Here is a 25,380-nt window from a genome sequence, read left to right as displayed (position 1 = left end):
ATCCATCAAGTCAGTGATACCATCCAACCTTCTCATCCTCTGTCATCCCCTTCTCCTTCTGCTTTCAATCTTTCCTAGCGTCAGGGTCTTTTCTAATGAGTCAGTTCTTTGCATCAGCTCAGACCAAATATGGGCAGGCACAAATAAGATGACTCGCCAGAAGCATCTGGAAGGCTAACCCCATTACCATAAAATGTGAGACTGTGAGTCAAATGGCAGAACCAATCTTCTATTTACCCATACCCTGCTATTCTTAGCCTGGGCACACCTTTCCAATAAAGTTTTTTGCTTTGTCAGCATGGGTGTCTCATTGGACAATTCATTTCATAGAGTTAGACAAGAACTTATTCTCAGGCCCTGGAAGGGCCTGATTTTTTTTTTTTTTTTCATGTTTAAGTTTTTATTTTACTAAAATGTACAAATAGAATACAACTACCCACATTTTATGGTTTCTAAACATATAACCACTGATGGTTTCCAAAAGATGCTGTTCTTCATAGCTAAGATGCCCGATCTGTGAAAGCCCAGCGTACCTTCCTCTCTACCCACCGAGCCAGTCTATTTCAGAAGTCTTGCCGTATGTTTTCTTTGTTTGCCTCTCCGTGTTGCTGCTTCATTTGAAAGAGCTCATTTTCTAATTGTACAATAGTCCTTTCAATCTCATAATTCTTACTGACCAGGGATACCCAGGTTGACTCCATTTCTCTTAATTTAGATCCAGCTGTGAGTTGCATGTTCTTTCGTTGCCAGTTTAAGTCTTGAATATGTTTCCTTAACTTCTGAAGCTCTTTCTGGGCGTGCTCAATCATATGAACTAGATTTTCATTATACACTTTCCAGGCATTGCATCCATGCTGGGACATTAGTTCCAGATTCTCAATTCGAACTGCCTGATGCTCTAACTGCGCCATAGAATTGTTTACGCACTCTTGCCATGCAGTGATGTCATTTTTCTGACCAGAGGAAGGGGCTGGAAGTTCGTATCGTTTCATACTGAGCAATTCAATTGGTTGTCGAGCAGCCAATCTTTCAAATTCATTTCTCATTATGTCTGTCTCAAAAGCAGAATAATCCGGGGCCGTCAGGTAGCTTAGATAGTTCTTCGTAGGTCGGTATCTGCGAGTTTCCTCTTCCACCAACGCCGCAGCCGCTTCGCGAACACCAGGCGCTTCATAACCCTGATCAAAATACGGCAGCGCATCCACCACAACCTCCCCAGCTACCAAACCAGTACCCGCCACCCTTCCTCCAACAAGACTTTTATTTCTTATAATTAACCCTTAAAATTTTTGTGCCTTTTTTCCTCTTATAACACTGTTCAAGACTTTTAGTAATATTACAAGTAGGTGGACAAACTGGAATCCTTTCTTATTCTTTGCCTTGATAATGATGATTTGAGAAGATTTAAAATAGAAAGTTTTGGTTATTTCCATGGAATAGACACTGCTTCTATAACTATGATATTGGAAGAAAAGTCCCATTAACTCATCAATGAATGTAGATAAATACAGCTTCCATCTTTTGTACCCTGGTGATCTTCAAACTAAAGTCAAGCTAAAATGTTCAGAGTTCCTAACATGATCTGCAGTAAAAAATAATTCTATGGACATATATTTTAAGGCCAACAGCTGACACTCTTCTCTATAAAGGCCTTCCCTGGTGGCTCAGATGGTAAAGAATCCGCCTGCAATGCAGGTGACCTGGGTTCAATCCATGGGTCAGGAAGATACCTTGGAGAAGGGCATAGCTACCACATAAATATCCTTGCCTGGAGAATTCCGTGGACAGAGGAGCTTGGTGCCCAGAGGAGCTACAGTCCATGAGGTTATAAAGAGTCGGATAAGACTGAGCAACTGACACATTCTCTATGAAGGCTTAAGAGATATTATAACTATTCTACATAATCTCTCACTGGGTTTCTGTCAGTATAATAAGGAAAGTATCCCTTGGAAATAACTATAGTAGAAATAAATTTCACTTCAGTTCAGTTCAGTTCAGTCACTCAGTCGTGTCTGACTCTTTGCAACCCCATGAATCGCAGCACGCCAGGCCTCCCTGTCCATCACCAACTCCCAGAGTTCACCCAGATTCATGTCCATCGAGTCAGTGATGTCATCCAGCCATCTCATCCTCTGTCGTCCCCTTCTCCTCCTGTCCCCAATCCCTCCCAGCATCACAGTCTTTTCCAATGAGTCAACTCCTCACACGAGGGGGCCAAAGTACTGGAGTTTCAGCTTTAGCATCATTCCTTCCAAAGAAATCCCAGGGCTGATCTCCTTCAGAATGGACTGGTTGGATCTCCTTGCAGTCCAAGGGACTCTCAAGTGTCTTCTCCAACACCACAGTTCAAAAGCATCAATTCTTCGATGCTCAGCCTTCTTCACAGTCCAACTCTCACATCCATACATGACAGCTGCATGCTAATTTCCCAGGTGGCAATAGTGATATAAAACGTCAGTGCAAGAGACTTGAGATGCAGGTTTGATCCCTGGGTTGGGACAATCCCCTGGAGAAGGAAATGACAACCCACTCCAGTATTTTTGCCTGGAAAAATCTCATGGGCAGAGGTTACTGGTGGGCTACATTCCATAGGGTCACAAAGACTTGGACACCACTGAGCATGCATGTACAATAATATCAGAAGATAATAAATATTATCTTAGTTTTTCCATATACCTCTTTGTCTACTGCTATTTTTACAAATGAAAAAACATCCCTGCACAAAAATAAGTGATGATTTAATACTGATAATAAAATACTTGTCTTTCTTATTTTTTAAAAAATATACTAAAATATGATAGTATTTTAGTATCACAAGTACTAAAAATAGGAAAACATTCAAGGAAGGATGCTCACCTACTGGGGAAAAGTTGGATTTGGTGTGGTCAAGCAAAGTACTTCCATGAGGAATGTAATGATTTATTATTTTATAATCTGCATAATCAATATATGGTGTTTGCTTACTATGGTTATATAACTCTTTAATAACAATAACATGTAGAATAAAATTCCATGTTTAATATTTTTCCCTTCACAGTTGTGACCTCTTTCTTGCTTCCAGTGTCACTACAGAAAATTCTGAGACTAATATAAGTCATTTTGTTTTGTAAAGATCTCATCTATCCATAAGCTTTTGGAATTTCCTCAATATTGTTGATGTTCTTAATGTTTACTATAATGTGTTTACATCTGAGTTTTTCTTTATTTATCCTCCTTTCCATCCTAGGAATACTTTCCATACAATTTATTTAACCTTGCTTTAGTTCTGGGAAATTATACATAATTATTTCCTCAAACAATTTTCTCTCCATCCAATTTTTCCTCTCTTTTGTTTCTTTATACTTAGATTTTGACATCTACAACTTTCACACATCCTAACTTTTATCATTTTTCTATCTTCCCTACCTTTTCATGAGAGTTTCTTGACCTGATCTAGTTTACTCATTCTCACTTGTAATAATTCTGCTTTTTTATCTAATCTATTATCTAATTCTAATTATTATCTTTTTACACTCAGTTCTTGCACTTTGTGTTTTTTATGTTTTTTTTTCATTTTACCATTTTCTCTCATATATTAGAAAATATTATTATTTTTAAAATTCTATATGCCTATTTCATTTAGTCTGTTTCATCTAGTTTTCACCCCAGAGCCAGTGTCTCGCTCCTTTTGGCAATGAGGACTTCTCATTGGGTGTACCTAGACTGGTGTATGTGGGGAGGGTAGAGCAATGTGTGTTGCTCCTGGCTCTGGTAAGGTGGGAAGACTGTAGCTCAGGGTAGTGGCTAGTGGCTGAGAAGCCACAGTCTAAGCTTAATTCTCTCTTCTCTGTAACATTTGCTGTCTCCCCATGGGCTTCCCAGGTGGCTCTAGTGGTAAAGAACCTCCCTGCCAATGCAAGAGAAAGGCATAGGAGACACAGATTTGATCCTTGGCTTGGGAAGATCATCTGGAGGAGGACATGACAACCTACTCCAGTATTCTTGCCTGGAGGATCCCATGGACAGAGGAGCCTGGTGGGCTATACAGTTCATGGGGTTGCAGAGAGTAGGCCATGACTGAAGCAACTTAGCATGTATGCATGTACAACAGGTGGCACTGCCCCTCCAGAAACCTCTGCTCCATCACTGCACTCTCCCTAGAGCTCTTCTTCATGGGGTTGGTTATCTAGAGCTCAGAGGAGGAGTTGGAAGAGGACAGGGCTGCATAGAAGTCAGCACTCAGCTTGAGGCATCTTGAACCTCTCTGATGTCACCATGCTGACCCCAGTAGTCCTGGGCAAGTGCAGCTGATCTTCTATCAGTAATGAGGGAGCGGGTGGGCATCCAGGCAGGCAGCATGGCACTGCAAGAAAGGAACTCAACTCAAAAGCTCTTCCCCTCAACCATGTGCCATGCTTGTGCATGCAAGCCTCTCCAGCCTGCCAGTTACTGCCCTCTACAACAGCACAGAGCCAGTTGTCTCTGCCCAGCTTTTTCTATGTCCTGACTTCAGTTCTTCAAACCCACTCTTTTTGTCTTTTAGCTTCTGCATCATTTCCGGATTGAACTAGAGGAGAAAGTCAGGTAAACAGACCACAAAGTCTGATCAGGATTCCAACACTGACAAACAAGACGACTTGGACTTGGCTTTATTTGTGTGTGGTTTGTTTTGCTGAAACTGAGACGCAAGCAATACAAATAATTCATGTGAATGGGAAAGGGAATACAGTTCCCCAGGGCCTCTCTCATTTCTCATGATAGGTATCTACACAGGGGAGTCTACAAAGGGGAGGAGAGTGCCAATTCAGCCAGGGCAGCCCAGGGCCAGGACTCACTACCTTTTGTGTTTAGGCTGAAGGAGGTGCCACACTTCCAGACAACGGTCTACCTACATATAAGATAACCCCTTGATAACCTTGTGCTATGTCTTCCTGCTTCATAAAGCCTACTGCAGCCACATCTGTAGCATATTATTTCTTTCAACTGGAGGAGGAGCCATAATTCTTTTTTCCCCGCATTTGCATCCTTTACCTGTCACTCAACTACAGAAGCCTATCTATGTCTGTATCTTCAATAGCTTGTACAATGTTAGTGCTCAATATACGCTTGTGAGTTATTATTGTTTTGTTGTTTATGAGCAAATGGAGAAAAGCAATGGGTTAAAATATGTGATAAATAGTTGAAATCACAATTCACAAATGAGATGTTGATCTGTGGAACAGTTCACATCTGGGATGTCAGTCTTGGCATGAGTTTTGCTTTAGAGTTACAAAGGGAGGATGAGCCACAAAACCAAGAAGGGAATCCAAAGGTCCCAAACAACTTAGGAGCAAGGGGAACACCAGTAGGAGCAAATCTAGGCCAGTCGTCAGGATTCTGTGCAAAAGTGAAAGAGAATTTGTTCAAATCAATTCATAGAATCTTGGGACCTCAATTGATTGACTGATAATAGAAAACAAGCATAACATATAGCATAACCAAAGCTGCCCTAGCAATACTTGAGGCGACACCTGATTGTTCTTTTTATCAGTGCTGGAATGGGTGACCAATGAGTGAGCAGACCTCTCCCTTGAAAGAAATGAGTGCTCATGTGCTCAGTCACTCAGTCGTGTCCCCTCTTTTGTGACCCCATGGACTATAACCTGCCAGGCTCTTCTGTCCATGGGGTTTTCCAGGCAAGAATGCTGGAGTGGGTTCCATTTCCTTCTCCAGAGGATCTTCCTGACCCAGGGATTGAACCTGGGTCTCCAGTGTTGCAGGCAGATTCTTTACCATTTAAGCTACAGGGAAGGACTTTTGAATATGGGCATATTTATATCAGTTGTAATGGAAGATTTCTCCATTAATATTGTTAAAGAGTGAGACTAAAGTACTAAAGGAAAAATGAAAACTTAATTAGTTGCTTTTGACTTGTGCTGGGCTTGATGGTTACACAACCTTTTGAGGTCATCTTTAGAAACAGGATATTCATGTGTCTATGGTGCTAAGCCCATCCGCTTGCTCTGGGGGCTCTAATTAACTTCCATGCTGGTTTGATTAACACTGGCATTTGTTTTTTCCTAGTGGAAAGCAGCCAGTCTATGAAAAAGCTTAAGTGAGTCACCTTTTTGTTAGCAGGTTTGACAATCATGGGGTTTTATCTATATGGTGTCAAACTATTTTTGGTCTGGACTTTGAAATACATGATTTCTTAGTTGTAAGGGGTTATATAAAATTCATATTTTGTTTTATTTCTTCTCAAAAAGTAAAGAGGAACTATTTTATATTTCTATGAACAAAGGCTTAATGGGTCATTTCATTTATATCTAGTTCATTATAATATTAAATAGTCAGCATGTTTTATACTTTTTTGTCCACATGGATAGCTTGTGCAACATCGTGATTTCTCAGTTAACTTGCATCTAAGATCCTTTGGGTCCTTTATTACTCCATCCCAGCCACACATTCTAGTGGCCCTGCCCTGGACACTATTGTCATCTAACCAACTCTGTAACCAAAGCTACCAGATTAAACACTCCACCATATAACTGCAGTGACTTTCTTCTCCTCCAGCTTCAGGGCCATGTTCAGCAATTCCAGTGGTTCTTAGGGTTAGCTAGAGAGACCACTTAAAGGTCATTTCAGTAACAGGAAAGTGAATAAATGTAATACTGAACCAAAGTGGTAGCGATGATAAGATGAAAGATGAGAATAAGAAACATTATAAAGGCAGACGAGACAGAATTTGGTTAAAGAACAAATGTAGAAATTGAAAGCAAGGAAGTATATTAGTCTCTTATTTCTGTATAACAAATTGTCCCCAAACTAGTGACTTAAGCAACACACACTTATTATCTCTAGTTTCTGTACGTCTGAAGTTTTGGCATGGCTTTGCTGACTGTTCTGCTCAAGGTTTCACAAAGCTGAAAACTGAAGTAGTAGATGGGCTGAGTTCTCATCTGGAGTTTTGACTAGGGAAGGATCCACTTCCAAGTTTCTTCAGGCTTTTTTCAGGATTCACTTCCTTGCAGCTGTATCATTCATGGCAGCTTCTTTCTTCAAAGCCAGCAAGGGAAGGAGTGTTTGCCATTTCCCGTATCTTATTTCAGAGAAGGACAAGGCTCTCTTTTGGAAGGCTCACATGATTAAGTCAGGCCTGCCGAGGATAACTGTTCCTTTGGATTAACTCAAAGTCAGTTGATAGGGACCTTAGATACATTTAAGCAACCCTTTCACCTTTGCCATATTTTAGTGGCTAGAAGTGAATCACATGGGGACTTGCCTGACAGTCCAGTGTTGAGTGTAGGCAGTGTAGGTAATGCGGGTTCAATCCCTGCTCAGGGAACTAGGATCCCACATGCCACAACTACTGGTCCCACATGCCACAGCTGAGATCCCATGTACCACAACTGATCCAATGCAGCCAAAAATAAATAAATAGATAGACACTAAAGGAAAAATAAGTGAATCACAGGTTCTGCTTGTTCTCAAAAGGATGGGATAGAATTACCAAAGGTATGTATTTCAGGGAGTAGGAATCACCGGAGCCATTTTAGAATCCTGCCTATCACAAAAAGAAATAAGCACAGGTCTAAAAACATAATCCTGGGGACTGGAGAAATTGTCATACTAGTACAATAAAACCATAAAAATGAATGTGTAATAGAGTGGACTTTCTTTATGTTCCAGTGGCTAAGACTCTGGGCTCCCAACATAGGGGACCTGAGTTCAATCCCTGGTCAGGGAACTAGATCCTACATGCCACAGCTAAGACCCTGGTGTAGCCAAATAAATAAATAAATAAATAAAGAGATTGGGAGAGCAGCTAAATTCAGTTTTGTTCATTCTTTTATTAAGATGTCAAAAATATAAGAGGAATTGCCCAGGGTAACTGAAAATATAAGATGAAACAAAAGATAAAAGTCCAAATTAGAAATGTTGATTTATCAACAGATGTTTACATTTTCAAGTCATGAGATTAAGTTGCTTCATTAAAGGACAAGATAAAGAAAAGAAATACTCAGGTGAGTAGAAGTCAATTAAAAAAAAAAGAGGAAATCTGAATAAAAATGAGGAGAAATATAGGAGGAAATGTAAGAAGGAAAATAGTACACAGCATGCAAGCAAATAGTACACAGTAGGTTTTAGACTTGCTTGTGCACATGGATTGACCACCTCACGCGAAGAGTTGACTCATTGGAAAAGACTCTGATGCTGGGAGGGATTGGGGGCAGGAGGAGAAGGGGACGACAGAGGATGAGATGGCTGGATGGCATCACTGACTCGATGGACGTGAGTCTGAGTGAACTCCGGGAGTTGGTGATGGACAGGGAGGCCTGGTGTGCTGTGATTCATGGGGTCGTAAAGAGTCGGACATGACTGAGAGACTGATCTGAACTGTGCACATGGATGCCTGGTAGAACTTTTAAAGATACAGAATCCCAGACCCCATTTTAGAGATTCTGCAGTGAGTGCTGATAAGCACTCCAGATGATTCCTAGTCAACATTTTCAGAAATATTGCTCCAGGGATTAGTAAAATAAGATCAGCATTACCGGAAGGGATAGAGGCTTCTTAGAGAGCACATCACAAAGTTTTAGTCTAAATGCTCCCTATAAAAGGCATCAAAGGGGTTTTGAGAAATTCAGACTCTTGGACTCTACTTCAAATCTCCTGACTCTAAATCTGCATTTCAACAAACTTCACAGAAGATTTTTATGACCTGTAATTTTGAGACCAAAATTTTGAGAGTGGTCTGTGAGCTAGTACAGATCCCTCTGTCACTGGTCTGGAAAGAGATAAGTAAAGAAAATGAAAACAAATGTTTAGAAACATTTATAGCAATTCAGCATTGTTATGACACCCAAATGCATGACAAATGACCTCATCCCATTGAGCATCACATGGACCGCACTGGGTGTTGTAATACTTACATGTTGAGCCACATGTGGCAGTGATACAATACATGACGTGTTAAAGTAAATTCATCAACTATGATGTGAAAGCACACCAAACTATGAAAAAAGTAATAGTTTAAATTTTTATATCTAGTTCTTTTTATAAAAATTTTAATTTTTAATCAAATCTGTTTTAAAATTTGTAGTTCAACATTAGTAAATGAATTAGGAAAATGAAATTTGTATTTATTTTTACCATAATTTACAGATTAAAAAAGCTTCACCGGACTTTTTTGTCAAGGAAAGACACAGCTTTTATATATGTAGTCTTAATAACAAACCAACTGATGTCAGTGGAAGTAACTCCCCAAAATGAAGATCAATAGAGTTCATAATGGTTTACCACAAACTTTATACAATTCCTTGTATACTGAATTTCATTTTTAGCGAGTATTGATGGCAAAGTGTTAAAGTATATTATTTTAGAGATATACTGGCTAATCAAGGATTAAAATTATTAAAAAATAAAGAACATAAGTAAATTTAAATTAAAAGAATTATTTGAGTGTTGAATTCAAAAGTTGACAGAGATAGATGTTTAATAATTCTCATTTAAACTTTATAATTTAATAACTTTTTATAGAGAAGTAGTTTGATTTACCATGAATAAAAATCTGTACTAATTCCCAAAATATATGTAGAAGACTACATCAGAGATGTTTATTTGAAAATGTGAAGTGTATCTGTGACAAAGAAGTACTCAAGTACTGCTTTCCAGTGATAACATAGCTCAAAACTGAGAACTGGCAAATAGTAAGAGCAGGTAATTGACCAAATAAAGATAGAGACACATTCTTAACTTCAATTTGTTGAACGCACAGATATTGCTAAAATGGCATTTTTTTTAGTAAAACTGCAACTCAAATACGATGCTAATATGAAGGAGGTTGCTGGTTTTTTTTCAACTTCATTGCCAACAAATACAATTAGCTCTGAAATGTATAAAAACAGTCTGCGCATGTGGTTCGGAAAAAAAAAAAAAATATGTGGTTTGGGGTTAAAGTTTTATTTTATAAATATAATGTAAAGCTGATTTTTTTTTAAATAGCTATTGTGTGGTGAGGCACAATATTTATTAAGAGGAAAAGTTTTGTTGAAAATGTGTAAGCTAGAGTATAAACTCTTAGTGTATATTCAGCTGGGCCCCAAACTTCTAAAGATATGATTTTACAGCCATGCTTGCTCATTTATCTGATATCTTTGATATTTTATCTTTGGCACTTTTGATTATCCTAATACTCCCATGGAATGAAAGACTGTAATGTATTTTTTGATGATGGATGAATCAAAGGAAAAAAATCTAAATTTAGAGGGTTGAAAGAACAGAATTTATACAGGCTGTAATATGTTCCATTGTTTAGCAATAAATATCACTGAGAATAGTGCTAGTCTTGATATTTCTCATCTTTACAAAGTTATAATTAAATACCTCATGTGCTTGAATATTGTGAATTTCATCTTCCATAAAAAAACACATACAAATTTCTATACATGGTAAATTCATGGCCCTGGAATTTATTTCTTTCATCTAAGCATAATTTGAATTTAACTATAACTTTATAAGATAAATGATTAAAATCAGTTATTGATGAAGAATTTAACAAAAATTTTTAAAATACAGCATAATTTACTTCATTTTAAAGTTAAAAATAAAATCATAAACTTCCTGAAACTACTTTAAATCTCTTCCTGCCAGGATACCTTTGTGAGACTAGTTCTTTATAAGTGTTACGAAATGATAACACAGCAACAATTTAGTTATGAACTATTGTCTACAAGTACATAGTTATCAACATGCTCTAGATTAACAGGAAAGAAGTAGGCTTATTTTTCACATTAAAGACAAAAGTTTTACATTTATCGTGCTTCTTCAGAGTGAACTTCCAGGGGGTTAATATGGGGAGTTGCTTTTTCACTTACAATGTTTTCTTCTTGTGTTGAGTTCTTGTAGAATGCCACACAGCTAATATAGCTATACTCCATGATAATCATTTAATGAACACATTTCAATGCCCTATGTTGGATTTTTAAAATTCCTTTATTTCATCCTATTTTATTTGCTTTGCATGTATTTACTGAAATATATTTTTTTCTGTTGAATCTTACAATAAACATTTCCTTTGTATTTAGTATTGTTTTGGTTTTTTATTTTTAATTCCAAAACCGTGCATATTTGTTGTATTTACTAATATTAGTTGACAGCAGGTTTGGAAATATACAAATGGTCCTTCACCTCACAGGTAGTTTGAGAAGTGCTGCTCTGTATTATTAATAAACACTTACAGAAGAGGCTAAGATATAGAGATAGTAGAAAAGGTAAGAAAGAGTCAGATGAAAGTGAAGAACAAAAAAAAAAAGAAAGTGAAGAACATTAATGATTAAGAGGAGGAGAGACACTGAAAGGGAAGAAGGATAGAGCACCAAGGGGAAACTTGGAGTGTATCATCTTCCATCTAGTCAGTTCCAAGGAACTTGGAGTGTATCATCTTCCATCTAGTCAGTTCCAAGGAATTTCCAGCTTACAGATGTTGTCATACTTAAGGAAGGCTCTGGGGTCATGACAATGGAGGTCACTGGTGCTGAAGGTGAAACTATTAATGACAGCTACACGGACAAAAATGTCTCTGAGAGAAACAATATCTGCAAGTTCTAAAAAGAAAATGATAAAGAAAATGAAAAACACGAAGATGTGGTCTTAGAAGCAAACAGATCATGTCAAGAATGGGGAGAGGAGAGTAACCATCAGTTGTTATCAACTTCAAGGGAAGAGAGTTTTTTTTAACTCCCTTTTATTTATAAATTATTTTATTTTCAAACTTAAGCTTTTTATTTTGTATTGGGGAATAGCCAATTAGGGGCTTCCCTAGTGGCTCAACAGTAAAGAATCTGCCTGCAATGCAAGAGACCCAAGTTCGATCCCCGGGTCCGGAAGATCTCCTGGAGGAGGGCATGGCAATCCACTCTAGTACTCTTGCCTAGAGAATCCCCAGGGACAGAGGAGCCCAGCAGGCTGCAGTTCATAGGGTCGCACAGAGTCAGACGCAACTGAAGTGACTAAGCAGCATCAACACCATTAACAATGTTGTGATAGTTTCAGGTGAACAACAAAGGGACTCAGCCATACATTCACATGTATCCATTAGGGAAGAGAGATTTTTAAATGGCAATGGTGGAATAATGGTCTGGAAGAGGCATCAAGGAATAAGGAGGAGGCTGTCCCTCTTACACCTTGAGTAGGAGAGGGAAAAAAAGAATTTACTTCTACTGTGCGTGCAAAGTCGCTTCAGTCATGTCCGACTCTTTGCAACCCTATGGACTATATAGCCCACCAGCCTCCTCTGTCCATGAATTCTCCAGTCAAGAATACTGGAATGGGTTGCCATTTCCTCCTCCAGGGGATCTTCCCGACCCAGGGATGGAATATCTGTCTTCTGTGGCTCCTGCATTTCAGGCAGAATGTTTACCACTGAGCCACCAGGGAAGCCCCTTACTTCTACTGTAAGGTCCTCTCATAGAAAAGGCACCTCAAGGAGAAAGTTGCACTTGAGTTTTAGGGAACTGAAGCAGCACTAGGAAAAAAAGGAAAAAATACTCAGGTTGAAGAAGTTTGTGCTACAAGTAGTTTCCACCTCACGCAGGGGAAAGAGTAAGTAAAGTCCCAAAGTACATCTGTCTGGGAAGACTTGGGCAAGCTGTATCAGTGTTAATTTCATGTACACACAGGATGGCTCCCTAAGGTAATAGGTGAACTGTAGTTCCTGAACACTGAAGTTCAGAAGAGGTAAGAAATCACAGGAAGTATTGCTAAAGGGAGAGGTAAGTAGTGTGAAATTTATTATTGGAAAATGTTGTGCCACTAAGAGGCCTAGAGTAAGCAAAATGATAACTTGCCCGCCCGACCCCGCCACAACACCTCCACCAAAGGTGTCTCGGTCCTAATGCCAGAACCTATGAATATATTACTTTACATGGCAAAAAAAGACTTTGCTGTTGTGTTTAAATTAAGAATTTGGGGACTTCCCTGATGGGCTAGTGGCTAAGACTCTGTGCTACCAATTCAGGGCCTGGGTTCAACCCCTGGTCAGAGAACTAGATCACATGCCACAACTAAAGATCTTGCATGTTGCAATGAAGATGGAAGATCCCGTGTACCACAACTAAGACTTGACAAAGCCAAATAAATAAACAAAAATAATTTAAAAAAAAAAGAGAGAGAGAATTTTGAGGTAGAGATAAGAAAAGACCCTGGATCACCCATGTCAGATGAATGAAATCACAAGGTCGGCCTTTTGGCTAAGATCATGTGCTATACAGGGGTGTCCCTGCTGGCTCAGTGGTAAAGATTATGCCTGCCATGTTCAGTCCCTGGGTCAGAAGATCCCCTGGAGGAGGAAATGACAACACACTCCAGTATTCTTGCCTGGAGAATCCCATGGACAGAGAAGCCTAGTGGGCTATAGTCCAAGGGGTCATAAAGAGTTAACATGTCTGAACAACTCAACACATATAAAAGGGAGGCAGGAAGAGTCAGAGTCAGAGGAGAGGAGAGTTGCTGATGGAGACAGGCCAGAGTGATGCAGTTTCTGGCTTTGGAGATGGAGGAGGGAGCCATGAGCCAAGGAATACGAGCAACCTGAAAGTGAAAGTGAAAGTCGCTCAGTCGTGTCTGACTCTTCGTGACCCCATGGACTATATACAGTCCATGGAATTCTCCAGGCCAGAGTACTAGAGTGGGTAGCCTTTCCCTTCTTCAGGGGATCTTCCCAACCCAGGGATCGAACCCAGGTCTCCCGCACTGCAGGCGGATTCTTTATCAGCTGAGCCACAAGGGGAGCCCAAGAATACTGGAGTGGGTGGCCTATCCCTTCTCCAGGAGATCTTCCCGACCCAGGAATCGAATCAGGGTCTCCTGCATTGCAGGCAGATTCTTTACCAACTGAGCTATGAGGGAAGCGCCTCCAGTAAATGGAAAAGGCAAGAAGAAATAAAAAGTTCTTCTGTAGGGTCTCTTGAATAACGATAATCCTGCTCACACCCATTTTAGTGAAAGCTGTTTTTGACTGCTCCTCTCCCAAAATCAAAGTAACAAATGTGTATTATTTCTAGCCACTTTGTGGTCATTTGTTTCAAAAACAAAAGGAAATGAATATACTGCCACCATGTTTTAATTAAAAACTGTTATTATAATGATAAAATGCATTATATTTTATACACACACATACACACAAATACATGCCCAATGCACATATATAATCACAGAAGAAGATTTGCAAAACCTGCATAACATACAAGATGTAAGCAGGTACAAAATTTCACTATTTTACTTACTGATTTGCTCTGAATTTTCATATCTTGTATAAAGCTGATAGATTAAAAAATTGACTTCTATTATGTAATCTAACTATAATGAAAATAATACTGAAAGGATGGGTACAAAACAAATGTAATCAATCTTCTAGTCGTAAAAGAATGATTAAAGTTAAAGTATAAATACACAACATTATCATTTCAAAGAGAAACCTTCCAAGGGAATTCATTTTGATATAATAATATTTTTAAAAAATCATAAGGAGATGATTTTTAGAGGTGAAAATGGAGAAAAGTCATTGCTGAGGACTCTGAAGTCTCAGAAATTTATTGATTTCAAAAAATGAGCAGGAGTATCCCTACTAAGACAGAAACTCAAGAGGCTTTCCACAAACATCTGTTTTTACTAGCCTTGTTAAATAGCAACGAAACTTCCAGTTGTCCTAAGGCCAGGCCTAAGGACATGCCCAACAACAATTCAAACAGTCATTACACATGTACTGTGTTCTCATCCCTACCCTAATGGAGTTTTACAGCCACCCAGTACTTCTTTATTTACATACTTATTAAAGTCACACAGGTAAAACATTTCTGAATGTGCTTTCAGAACACGTTTTATTTTAGTGCTTTCAAATGTTTTGAGGATAATTGTTAGAGGGATGGAGAAAAAAAAATAGACGAGTTCAGACTGAGAATAAAAATCTGTTTTGGCATTTTAATGTCTGAAGACTCGAGAACTGCCAAATGTTTGCTAATCAAGAAGCACTAGACATTCACAATCAGTCCCCAAAATATAAAACAATTCTATTCACTGTAAAAATATGTTTACTGCATTTACTTACCGGCTGTTTAGCACAAATGTTTTTTGTCCCAAAGTGGAAAAGCTGGCAATTCTTTAATTTCCAAAGTGCTCATTGAGTGCAGCTGTAGATATACAAGGCTTTTGTTAATGGCCTATCCAGGTACCATTTGCTCCTCTTTTGTCAGATACCGCCTTTATTTGAAGTCAACAGAAGCCCTTTCCCCTTTTCCTCTGGCGTCGTTTGTAGTCATTGTGTTCACAGAGAATGCACATGCATTGGGGCATGGACTGATTTTGCTCTGAACCCATTCAGAGGCCGTGTTGACATTTTGGGGATAACTATATTGTTTGCTTTCTATGTACCATAGTCTTCAAAAATAACCCAGAGTATTGCATTTGCGATTCGTAGGCATTAAATTATCCACTACCCAGAGTAAAACTCCAACAATAAATAGTTTTTAATAGCTCAAGGAACACACTTTGTACTTGAAGGATTTTCACTGTCATTTTTCAAAGGCAGTTTCTTCGGTTGAACCATAATCTCACCTCCCTTCTTGAACCTCAAATTTCCCTTTCAAGTATGAATCTTAAGGGATCAGTGGACCAGCACTGGCTGATGTAATCTCAGGTTCTCCTTACATGTTTAGTCATCAGAGGAAAAGATTGCCTTTGATGTGTGGGAATAACGACTCCAGGAATCACTAAAATAATTCTGTTGCCCATAAAACTAAATCAAAATTATAGCTGTCTTATCTCCCCTTTTGGAACAAGGAGGTTGAATGTTAAAGAGAGATTTAAAAATAATAAAGGAGTAAATATTTTAGGAGTCCCAGCGTTTAATAATACAAAATGTGTGTACAACTATTTTAAAAGGAGGAAAATAATGAGAAAAGGACCCTGAAGAGTTCAGTCTATAAACGTACTCTTGGGTGGTATGAGCCAGAATTTATGAATTACAGGGACATCACCATGTCACATGGGCTCAGCCTGTCAGTAAAACAGACAGTAGCTAGAGAGACGTTCAGTTCATTTCAGTTCAGTTCAGTCGCTCAGTCGTGTCCGACTCTACGTGACCACATGAATCGCAGCACGCCAGGCCTCCCTGTCCATCACCAACTCCCGGAGTTCACTCAGACTCATGTCCATTGAGTTGTTGATGCCATCCAGTCATCTTATCCTCTGTCATCCCCTTCTCTTTCTGCCCCCAATCCCTCCCAGCATCAGAGTCTTTTCCAATGAGTCAACTCTTCGCATGAGGTGGCCAAAGTACTGGAGTTTCAGCTTTAGCATCATTCCTTCCAAAGAAATCCCAGACTCCTTCAAAATGAGAGGACCTTTCTTGGAAACTCAATGCTTTCAGCTTCCATCAAGTTAACCCTGCTTTCACTAACATTTTGCTACCACCTCTTCCTAAAAGTCTTAAAAGAAATCACTTAAATAACCACCACCTAAGTCTTAGAAATTGTTACCTAGAGTGAATATCACATTCATCCCAAAGAGTTTATATATCTGATTAGCAATGTTCCTCTGAGTAAAATAAATTCAAAAAGATGTTTGATGGAATAGGTATTTTGGATACTTACTTTGAAGGCCACTTTAAACTTCACAATCACCCTCTGAGGGAAATAAAACTCCTATTAAAGGCTTAATTAAGTTAAAAAGAACAGGAAAACATAAAAACCACACAGTGGCTGCTGACTCCAGGCAATGAGACCTATCAGTTCAGTTCAGTCGCTCGGTCATTTCTGACTCTTTATGACCCCATAGACTGCAGCACACCAGGCTTCCCTATCCATCACCAACTCCCAGAGCTTGCTCAAATTCATGTCCATTGACTCAGTGATGCCATCCAACCATCTCACTCTCTGTTGCCCCCTTCTCCTCCCACCTTCAATCTTTCCCAGCATCAAGGTCTTTTCAAATGAATCAGTTCTTCACATGAGGTGGCCAAAGTATTGGAGTTTCAGCTTCAGTATCAGTCCTTCCAATGAATATCAGGAGTGATTTCCCTTAGGATTGACTGGTTGGATCTCCCTGCAGTCCAAGGGACTCTCAAGAGTCTTCTCCAACACTATAGTTCAAAAGCATCAATTCTTCGGTGCTCAGTTTTCTTTATAGTCCAACTCTCACATTCATACACAATTACTGGGAAAACCATAGCTTTGACTAGATGGACCTTCGTTGGCAAAGTAATGTTTCTGCTTTTTAACATGCTGTCTAGCTTAGTCATAGCTTTTCTTCCAAAGAGCAAGCATTTTTAAATTTCATGGCTGCAATCACCATCTGCAGTGATTTTGGAGTGCAAGAAAATAAAGTCTGCCACTGTTTCCATTGTTTCCCCAACTATTTGCATGAAGTGATAGGACCAGATGTCATGATCTTAGTTTTTTGAATGTTTAGTTTTAAGCCAACTTTTTCACTCTCCTCTTTCACTTTCATCAAAACGCTTTTTAGTTCTTTGCTTTCTGCCATAAGGGTGGTGTCATCTGTGTATCTGAGGTTATTGATATTTCTCCCGACAATCTTGATTCCAGCTTGTGCTTCATCCAACCCAGCAATTTGCATTTGCATGATGTACTCTACATATAAGTTAAATAAACAGGATGACAATATACAGCCTTGACAAGTCTGCTGTTCCATGTCCAGGTCTAACTGTTGCTTCTTGACCTGCATACAGATTTCTCAGGAGGCAGATCAGGTGGTCTGGTATTCCCATCTCTTTAAGAATTTTCCACAATTTGTTGTGATCCACACAGTCAAAGGCTTTGGTATAGTCAATAAAGAAGAAGTAGATGTTTTTCTTGAACTCTCTTGCTTTTACAGGTTCTGGCAATTTGATCACTGGTTCCTCTGCTTTTTCTAAATCCAGTTTGAACATCTGGAAGTTCACAGTTCATGTACTGTTGAAGCCTGGCTTGGAGAATTTTGAACATTACTAGCATATGAGATGAGTGCAATTGTGCAGTACTTTGAGCATTCTTTGGCATTGCCTTTCTTTGGGATTGGAATGAAAACAGGACCTTTTCCAGTCCTGTGGCCACTGCTGAGTTTTCCATATTTGCTGACATATTGAATGCAGCATTTTCATAGCATCATCTTTTAGGATTTGAAATAGCTCAACTGGAATTCAATCACCTCTACTGGCTTTGTTTGTAGTGATGTTTCCTCAGGCTCACTTGACTTGGCATTCCAGGATATCTGGCTCTAGGTGAGTGATCACACCATCATGGTTATCTGGGTCATGAAGATCTTTTTTGCATAGTTCTTCTGTGTATTCTTGCCACCTCTTCTTAATATCTTCTGCTTCTGTTAGGTCCATTCCATTTCTGTCCTTTATTGTGCCCATCTTTGCATGAAATATTCCCTTAGTATCTAATTTTCTTGAAGAGATCTCTAGTATTCCCCATTCTGTTGTTTTCTTCTATATCTTTGCATTGATCATTGAGGAAGGCTTTCTTATCTCTTCTTGCTATTCTGTGGAACTCTGCATTCCAATGGGAATATCATTCCTTTTCTCCTTTGCCTTTCACTTCTCTTTTTTTCCTCAGCTATCTGTAAGCTTTCCTCAGATGACCATTTTGCCTTTTTTGCATTTCTTTTTCTTGGGGATGGTCTTGATCACTGCCTCCTGTACAGTGTCAGGAACTTCCATCCATAGTTCTTCAGGCATTCTATCTATCAGATCTAATCCCTTGAATCTATTTGTCACTTTCACTGTATAACTGTAAGGGATATGATTTAGACTTATAAAAAACATTTAAGAAGCAGAGGTGAGGCTGGAATTTTCAGAGATATATGAATTTAATTTTCTGCTTCCACATTGCATTTTTAGTCATTATGTTGGTGCAAGACTGAAGACTCTATAACATCCTGAAGAATTAATCCTTCAACAATCTCTGTGGATTTTGTTCCCCATCATTTTTTTTCTTCTTGGCCCAGAAGCTTAATCATCATAGAATGTGCTGATGGGAGGTTACATATGGGAGGAAGTATTTTAGGTTAGTGCCAACAGGTCAGGAAGGAAGAAGTTCTAAAACTAAATAAACTTCCAGTTATAAAATGAAAAAGTTCTGAGATCTGGCATACAGCATGGTAGTTATAGTTATGAATACTGTATTATGTACTTGAAAGTTGTTAAGAGTAGATCTTAAATGTTCTCACCACACACACACAAATGATAACTGTGAAGTGATGGAACTGTTAGCTTACACCATAGTGGTAATCATTTTGCAATACATGAGTGTATCAAATCATCACACTATACACACTAAACTTACACAATGTTATGTGCCAATTATATCTCCATAAAAGAGGGAAAATTAATTAAATGTATGTTACCATGGTCCAAAAAAATATGTACTATTCAGGAAACACTTATCATCAACAATTCCTTAACTTTCTGATCTCATTTTCCCCCAGCTTTCCTTAAAGATAATGAGCAGAACACATTTTGAAAAATTGATGGCATAGAAAAGAATCAAATTTGCTGCTGCTGCTGCTAAGTTGCTTCAGTCATGTCCGACTCTGTGCAACCCCATAGACGGCAGCTCACCAGGCTCCCCTGTCCCTGGTATTCTCCAGGCAAGAACACTGGAGTGGGTTGCCATTTCCTTCTCCAATGCATGAAAGTGAAAGGTGAAAGTGAAGTTGCTCAGTCGTGTCTGACTCTTAGCGACCCCATGTACTGCAGCCAACCAGGCTCCTTTGTCCATGGGATTTTCCAAGCAAGAGTACTGGAGTGGGGTGCCATTGCCTTCAATCAAATTTGAGTAGAACCCAAATTCAACCTTCATAGTGAGGTGTGGTGTGGTGTGGTGTAGTGTGTGTGTATGTGCATGTGTGACGGAAAAAGAGCAGGAGGTGGGAGAAAAGAGGGACAGGATGTGAGTTCATGTCGTTGTGATGAGAGCTAGACACCTCAGTTAGCTCTAACTGATGAGCAAATGGGAAACCGTTGTACTCTGTTTCAGAACTGATTGACAGTTTTAATTATTCTACAGCTGGAAGTGTTAATCACACCAGAGAATGAGAGGATAATTCCCAGCTGGTAAAAATTCACACAATAGCTTGGCAGGCACGAATGTGCAGATAGTTTAAATTATTTGTTAAAGAAAGAAATCAATATTTAAAATCCTTTCACAAATTAAACCAGCAACAGTTGGTTTTTACTTAAAAATCTTAGCTACGGTCTGGACTTCTTATATATGACTGTTAGAGTTAAAACATTTATGAATCTGAAGAAATTACAAATTTAAATATAACTAATTTGAATAGTGTGTGGTGATTAAATGAAATTAAGATAATTAACTTAGTTTTGTTTATAAAATGAAAATTTTATTACTGTTCAAACTGGTACATTCTTCTTAACACAAGCGTCTCTCTTAGAAAGCCCATGTTGTCTTTAACTGATTAAATGTCTCAAAAGACATGTTTAATTCGGAGAAACACTTAAGTTAGTTTATTACATACTAAAGTTTATTACATATTTATCTGATCATAAGGATCACCTAGACTGTTATTACAAACTGTCTTGAAGCTTCTAATTTCATAGCCCTGGAATGAACCCTAGGAAACTGAATTATCAAAAATAACTCTGGCTGATGCTTAAAATCAGATGAGTTTGGAAATATTGGAATGCATATCTGGATTTTCAAACTTTATTTAGTTCTATTTGCACATATAGAAAAGATCTGTTTTTTCCCCAAATTTAGTCTGTCTTTTCTATAAGAGATAAAAATAATTCCTGAAATTAATTAAAATACAAAATTTCTAACTATAAGTTTTGATGATAAAAAATAAACTGGAAAATTTTCCCATCAAATTATTATAAACTTTCTAGTTTTGACATGTGGTAAAACTTTCAACAATCAAATATTTTTCAATTATTAACTTATCTGGAACTCCCTAGAATGTGAATGTGGTTTCCTTTTAACAGAGAGACATTTTCAACAGAAAACACATTCTAAGAGGAATGCTATTAATTTAGATATTAACATTTTGTCTTCAAAGCAAGTTCTTCTCTAGATTTTCCTTAATCTGTATGAAAGTGTCAAGCTTCAAAAATAATTGCAAATGTGATTTGATTCCATGTGAAATACACAGCAACCAAAGTACACAGGTGCCCCCAATTAATCAGGGAAACTTTTTAAGGAAAGAGGTGAACTGTCCAACATTTGTGCACCAGGTTTTATGCTAAGTGGAAAGAAACTTTGAGGTAGATATTACTATTATATTATTATAATTCCCCTTTTACATACAAAGAGATGGAAATATAATGAAAATAATTTATCCAAGATTACACATTTATCAAGTTATTAACTAGCAAATCTGAGAATTGAACCTATGAAGTATGGCTTAAAAAAAAAAAAAGCCCACCCAAAATCTTGTATCTCTATAATACACTGCTACTTCATTTTTAATATTTCTCCTAAATATGTTAATAAAATGCAGTCATTGTTAAATTAGTATCCTTGAAATCCAATAGATCTTTCTCCCTTCAATTTCAAGATAAAAATCTAAAAAAAAAAAAAACCTGACAGCTTTCAGTTTGACAGACTGTGGAGCCCTCATGTGTCAGAAATTGTCTAGGATACTCAGCAGGTTGCTACTGCTATAGCTGCTGGATTTAAACCTAGGAAGGTAAAGAAAGAATGGTAAGGCAATAAATAGAACTGACTTTCAGAAGGAGGTTTAAAAGATATTCTCAGAAAGTCTTCATGTTGTGAAATAAATAGATTTGGTTGGATTATGTTTCAGAGATCTTGTAAGTAAATCGAGGAAGCAGGCACTAGATTGATGGTCACCTCCATACCTGAACAGGATCACCTTCCCATGCCACACCCACTTCCTCTCCCCATCCCTTTGCTTCAGCTTCTAATCACAGAAGTGCATTCTTGTCCTGTCATCTATCTTTTAAAGAGAACAATTATTTTAAAAATTAACAACATCATTATACCAATGTTGTTCTATTTCAACAAAGAAGTAAGCTCAGCCTGACTTTTAGAAGAAGATATACTTTTATGGAAAAAAAAAAAAACTTCCTAATAAATGTACGCCCTGAATTTGTTTTTTAAGAAAATTGAAACAAATTCTGCTCAGGGCTTCCCTTGTGGCTCAGATGGTAAAGAATCTACCTGCAATGTGGAAGATCTGGGTTTGATCCCTGGGTTGGGAATATCCCCTGGAGGAGGGAAATCTAGTATTCTGGCCTGGAGAATTCTATGGATTGTATAGTCCATGAGGTCACAAAAAGTCTGACACAACTGAGCGACTTCCACTTTCTCTCTCAGGTTGTAAAGCTCTTAGGCCCTTGGGTTGCTGACTTACAAGCTTGATGTCTACATGCTATATCTTTTTATGTTCCAGTTTATAATACAGTTATGCAGACCTCTTAAGCTATTAAGACATCATCATTGACGCTGCAATTTGTGTATGTTTTATACCTCATTAAATTCTCATCTTTCTAGCTTACAGCAATAGGTTTCTGGCCTAGGGTACAACATAATCTCAAAGCATAACGAAAAATGTAAAATCATCATGGAGAAAGTTGATGGTTGAAATCTTTACTCCAATCAATGATTTATTGGTAATGATGCCTTTATAGTCAAATAGAAATGTGTCCACAATACAAGTCAAATAATTTCTAAAAGCAGAAGTTTAACATTCCATCAATAAATCTTCCTGTTTCAAAAAAGAGCTGTGTAAATGGCATATAGAATAATAGTATGTGCTGATTCTCTATGATATATTTTAGGTTATCCCATGGAGGGAGGAGCCTGGTAGGCTACAGTCCATGGGGTCACAAAGAGTTGGACATGACTGAGCAACTTCACTTTCACTACATGGATAAATTTTTGTAATCAATGTTATTTTCCCATTTCTGCAGTTTATAATTCACCAAGGCAACTCTTGCCTCTCAATCTTATGCTATCATGTCTCCTGTGATTCCAAACACTAAAGATTGTTTGGAGTTTTACGTGACCAGGTGATTAATCCCAGCCCCTCACTTAGTGCCTCAGACACAGTGGGAGACCAAGAAAGATCTATTGGCTGAAAATAGACAATTCATTTAACTGAATTAACTGTTACCTAAAATAAAAAATCATTGGCCAAAGTCCATAGGAGGAAATAACAATTAAGAAATTAAGAGATTCATTAATTAACCTTGCATATTTCTATTTACAAAGCTATTCTTCTGTTTAAGTATATATATATATATTTATTTTTAAAGAAAATAATCTTACAAAACATCTATAGAGAGGAGCCTGAATTCTCTACATGAAGTGAAAAAAGTTGTTTTCATAATTAAAATGTTAAAATAACAAATTTATTTTCAAATATAAAATATTTGTATTGGTAATAGACATAAAAAAAGAAATCCATTATAACCTTTTATAAGAAAATACTTTTTTCTAATTTGGCTATAAAGTGATAAATGTTTGTCTCAAGACCTTGACCTTCTAGTTCCTTCCATCAACTACAAAAATCACTATTACTATATTGAGATTATGGAAATTTTTTAAGATATTAGCTACATCTTACGTATAAACTGTTATATGTACCAGACTTGTGTTTGCCAAGAATGGAGGGGGAGGTTGGGGTTAGCATATGTCAACTATTATATATAGAAGGAACAAAGAGCAAGTTCTGACTATATAGCATACAGAACTATATTCAATATCGTATACTAAACCATAACAGAAAAGAATAAAGGAATGCACGTCTACATATATGTATGTGTGTGATTCAGAGATATTTATATATGTATATATATATATCTCTTTGCTGTACAGCAGAAATTAACACATTATAAAACATTATTTCAATAAAAGATATCAATAAAAAGTTATAGGTATCAATCCTAAAAATATAACAGGGCTGCAGAGATTGGTTTCTCCTTCAAGATACTGATCAATCCTAAGTAGTAATCAGAGGACAGAAATGAAGGAAATTTTTCTTAGGAGCCATGTTCTGAGAGACTCAACCTCAAATCCATTTTGCTGCAGTGCATACACAGGTTAAAATAATATATTGGGTAAACAAATGATAGGAAATGTCAACAAAATAGTAACACTTGAATAAAAAAAAAATTTAAAAACAAACATCAGTCACTCAGTCCTGTCCTACCCTTTGCAACCCCATGGACTGCAGCCCCCAGGATCCTTTGCCCATAGAATTCTCTAGGCAGGAATACTGGAGTGGATAGCCATTCCCTTTTCCAGGGGATCTTCCCTACTTATGGATCTAACCTGGGTCTCTTACATTACAGGCAGATTCTTTACCATCTGAGCCACCAGGTAAGCCCTAACAAAGAATAAGCCAATGGCAAAAAATAAACATTTGGCAAAGAATAAATGCCAACTTCAGATAAATCAGATTTAGAGAAATATTTAGGAGAAAAAGAGAATAGGAGACAATAAGGCTTTCTTCGCAGAATGGTTCTTCATGAAAAATCTGTTTCTCACTTTTTTTTTTTTTCTTTTCTACTACTTCTAACCCAGATTTTTCAGACAGGGATCAGAGTTAAAGGAGAGCATCAGTTGGCTGCATATAAAACACCCATGACTCCTTCACAGCCAGGATCAACCCCTGAATGTTTAGTGCAATGCCAAGGGAATAGTAGCCAATCAATACACATTTGCAAAATTAAAAGTGAAATATGTATCATGTTGAGGAAGAAAGCTACTGCCAACAAAACTCAGCTTTAGCAAGGTGATCAGAGATGAAAACTACTGGCCCAGAAGTATCTTTTACTCATATAACCTATTGAATTTATTTTAGTATGGTCTCACCAGTGGTGAGTTTTTGTTTTGTTTTTGTAAGAGAAAAGTTGGTTCATACATCTGATTTATTTCTGATTTGATCAACAAAGGTAATTTATGAAGGTCACAAAGGCCCATGTGGATTTTTTAAAAAGACTTGTTTATGAACTATTTAAAGAATTGCTTTCTTATAGACTAGTATGATCTTTCTATTACCATAAACAATTTTACTGTACACATTACAACATTACATTTTGTGTCTGAAAGGAATCTGAACTCCAAAGTTAACATATGTTTTGTCTTTTTCATTAGCTTGTCTACAAAGAGTCAATGTGACATGAAATATAGACAGCTACTGGCAGGAGCCTGACAATACTTGGAACATGGATCTTACAGTCATAATGGAAAGATAATACCATTCTTTTCAAACTCTTGAACATTCAAGATGCTAATATTTGTATAGCTATGACATATCGTATCTCATAAAGCACTAATTAATGTACTCTTCAGTTCAGTTCAGTTCAGTGCAGTCACTCAGTCGTGTCTGACTCTTTGCAATCCCATGAATCGCAGCACACCAGGCCTCCCTGTCCAT

At 37.7% G+C, this 25,380-nt stretch overlaps 1 protein-coding gene across 1 annotated transcript in view; it reads right to left on the bottom strand.

The window, feature by feature from the left end:
• Positions 1-377: 377 nt before the first annotated feature.
• LOC105001838 (pre-mRNA-splicing factor SPF27-like) overlaps positions 378-25,380 on the bottom strand; it is a 65,831-nt gene continuing 40,828 nt past the window's right edge. The window contains exons 2-4 of the mRNA XM_010858289.1: positions 8,514-8,570; positions 4,818-4,867; positions 378-1,242 (exon numbers count right to left, since the gene is read on the bottom strand). Coding sequence (XP_010856591.1) covers positions 564-1,242; positions 4,818-4,867; positions 8,514-8,570 — 786 coding nt within the window. The 3' untranslated portion in view covers positions 378-563. The remainder of the gene's footprint in view (positions 1,243-4,817; positions 4,868-8,513; positions 8,571-25,380) is intronic.

The sequence above is a fragment of the Bison bison genome, unplaced genomic scaffold (assembly GCF_000754665.1).
Source record: "Bison bison bison isolate TAMUID 2011002044 unplaced genomic scaffold, Bison_UMD1.0 scf7180017864384, whole genome shotgun sequence".
NCBI classification, from domain to species: domain Eukaryota; kingdom Metazoa; phylum Chordata; class Mammalia; order Artiodactyla; family Bovidae; genus Bison; species Bison bison.
Note: the sequence above shows the minus strand (reverse complement) of the source record. Positions and strands in the feature narration are given on the sequence as shown.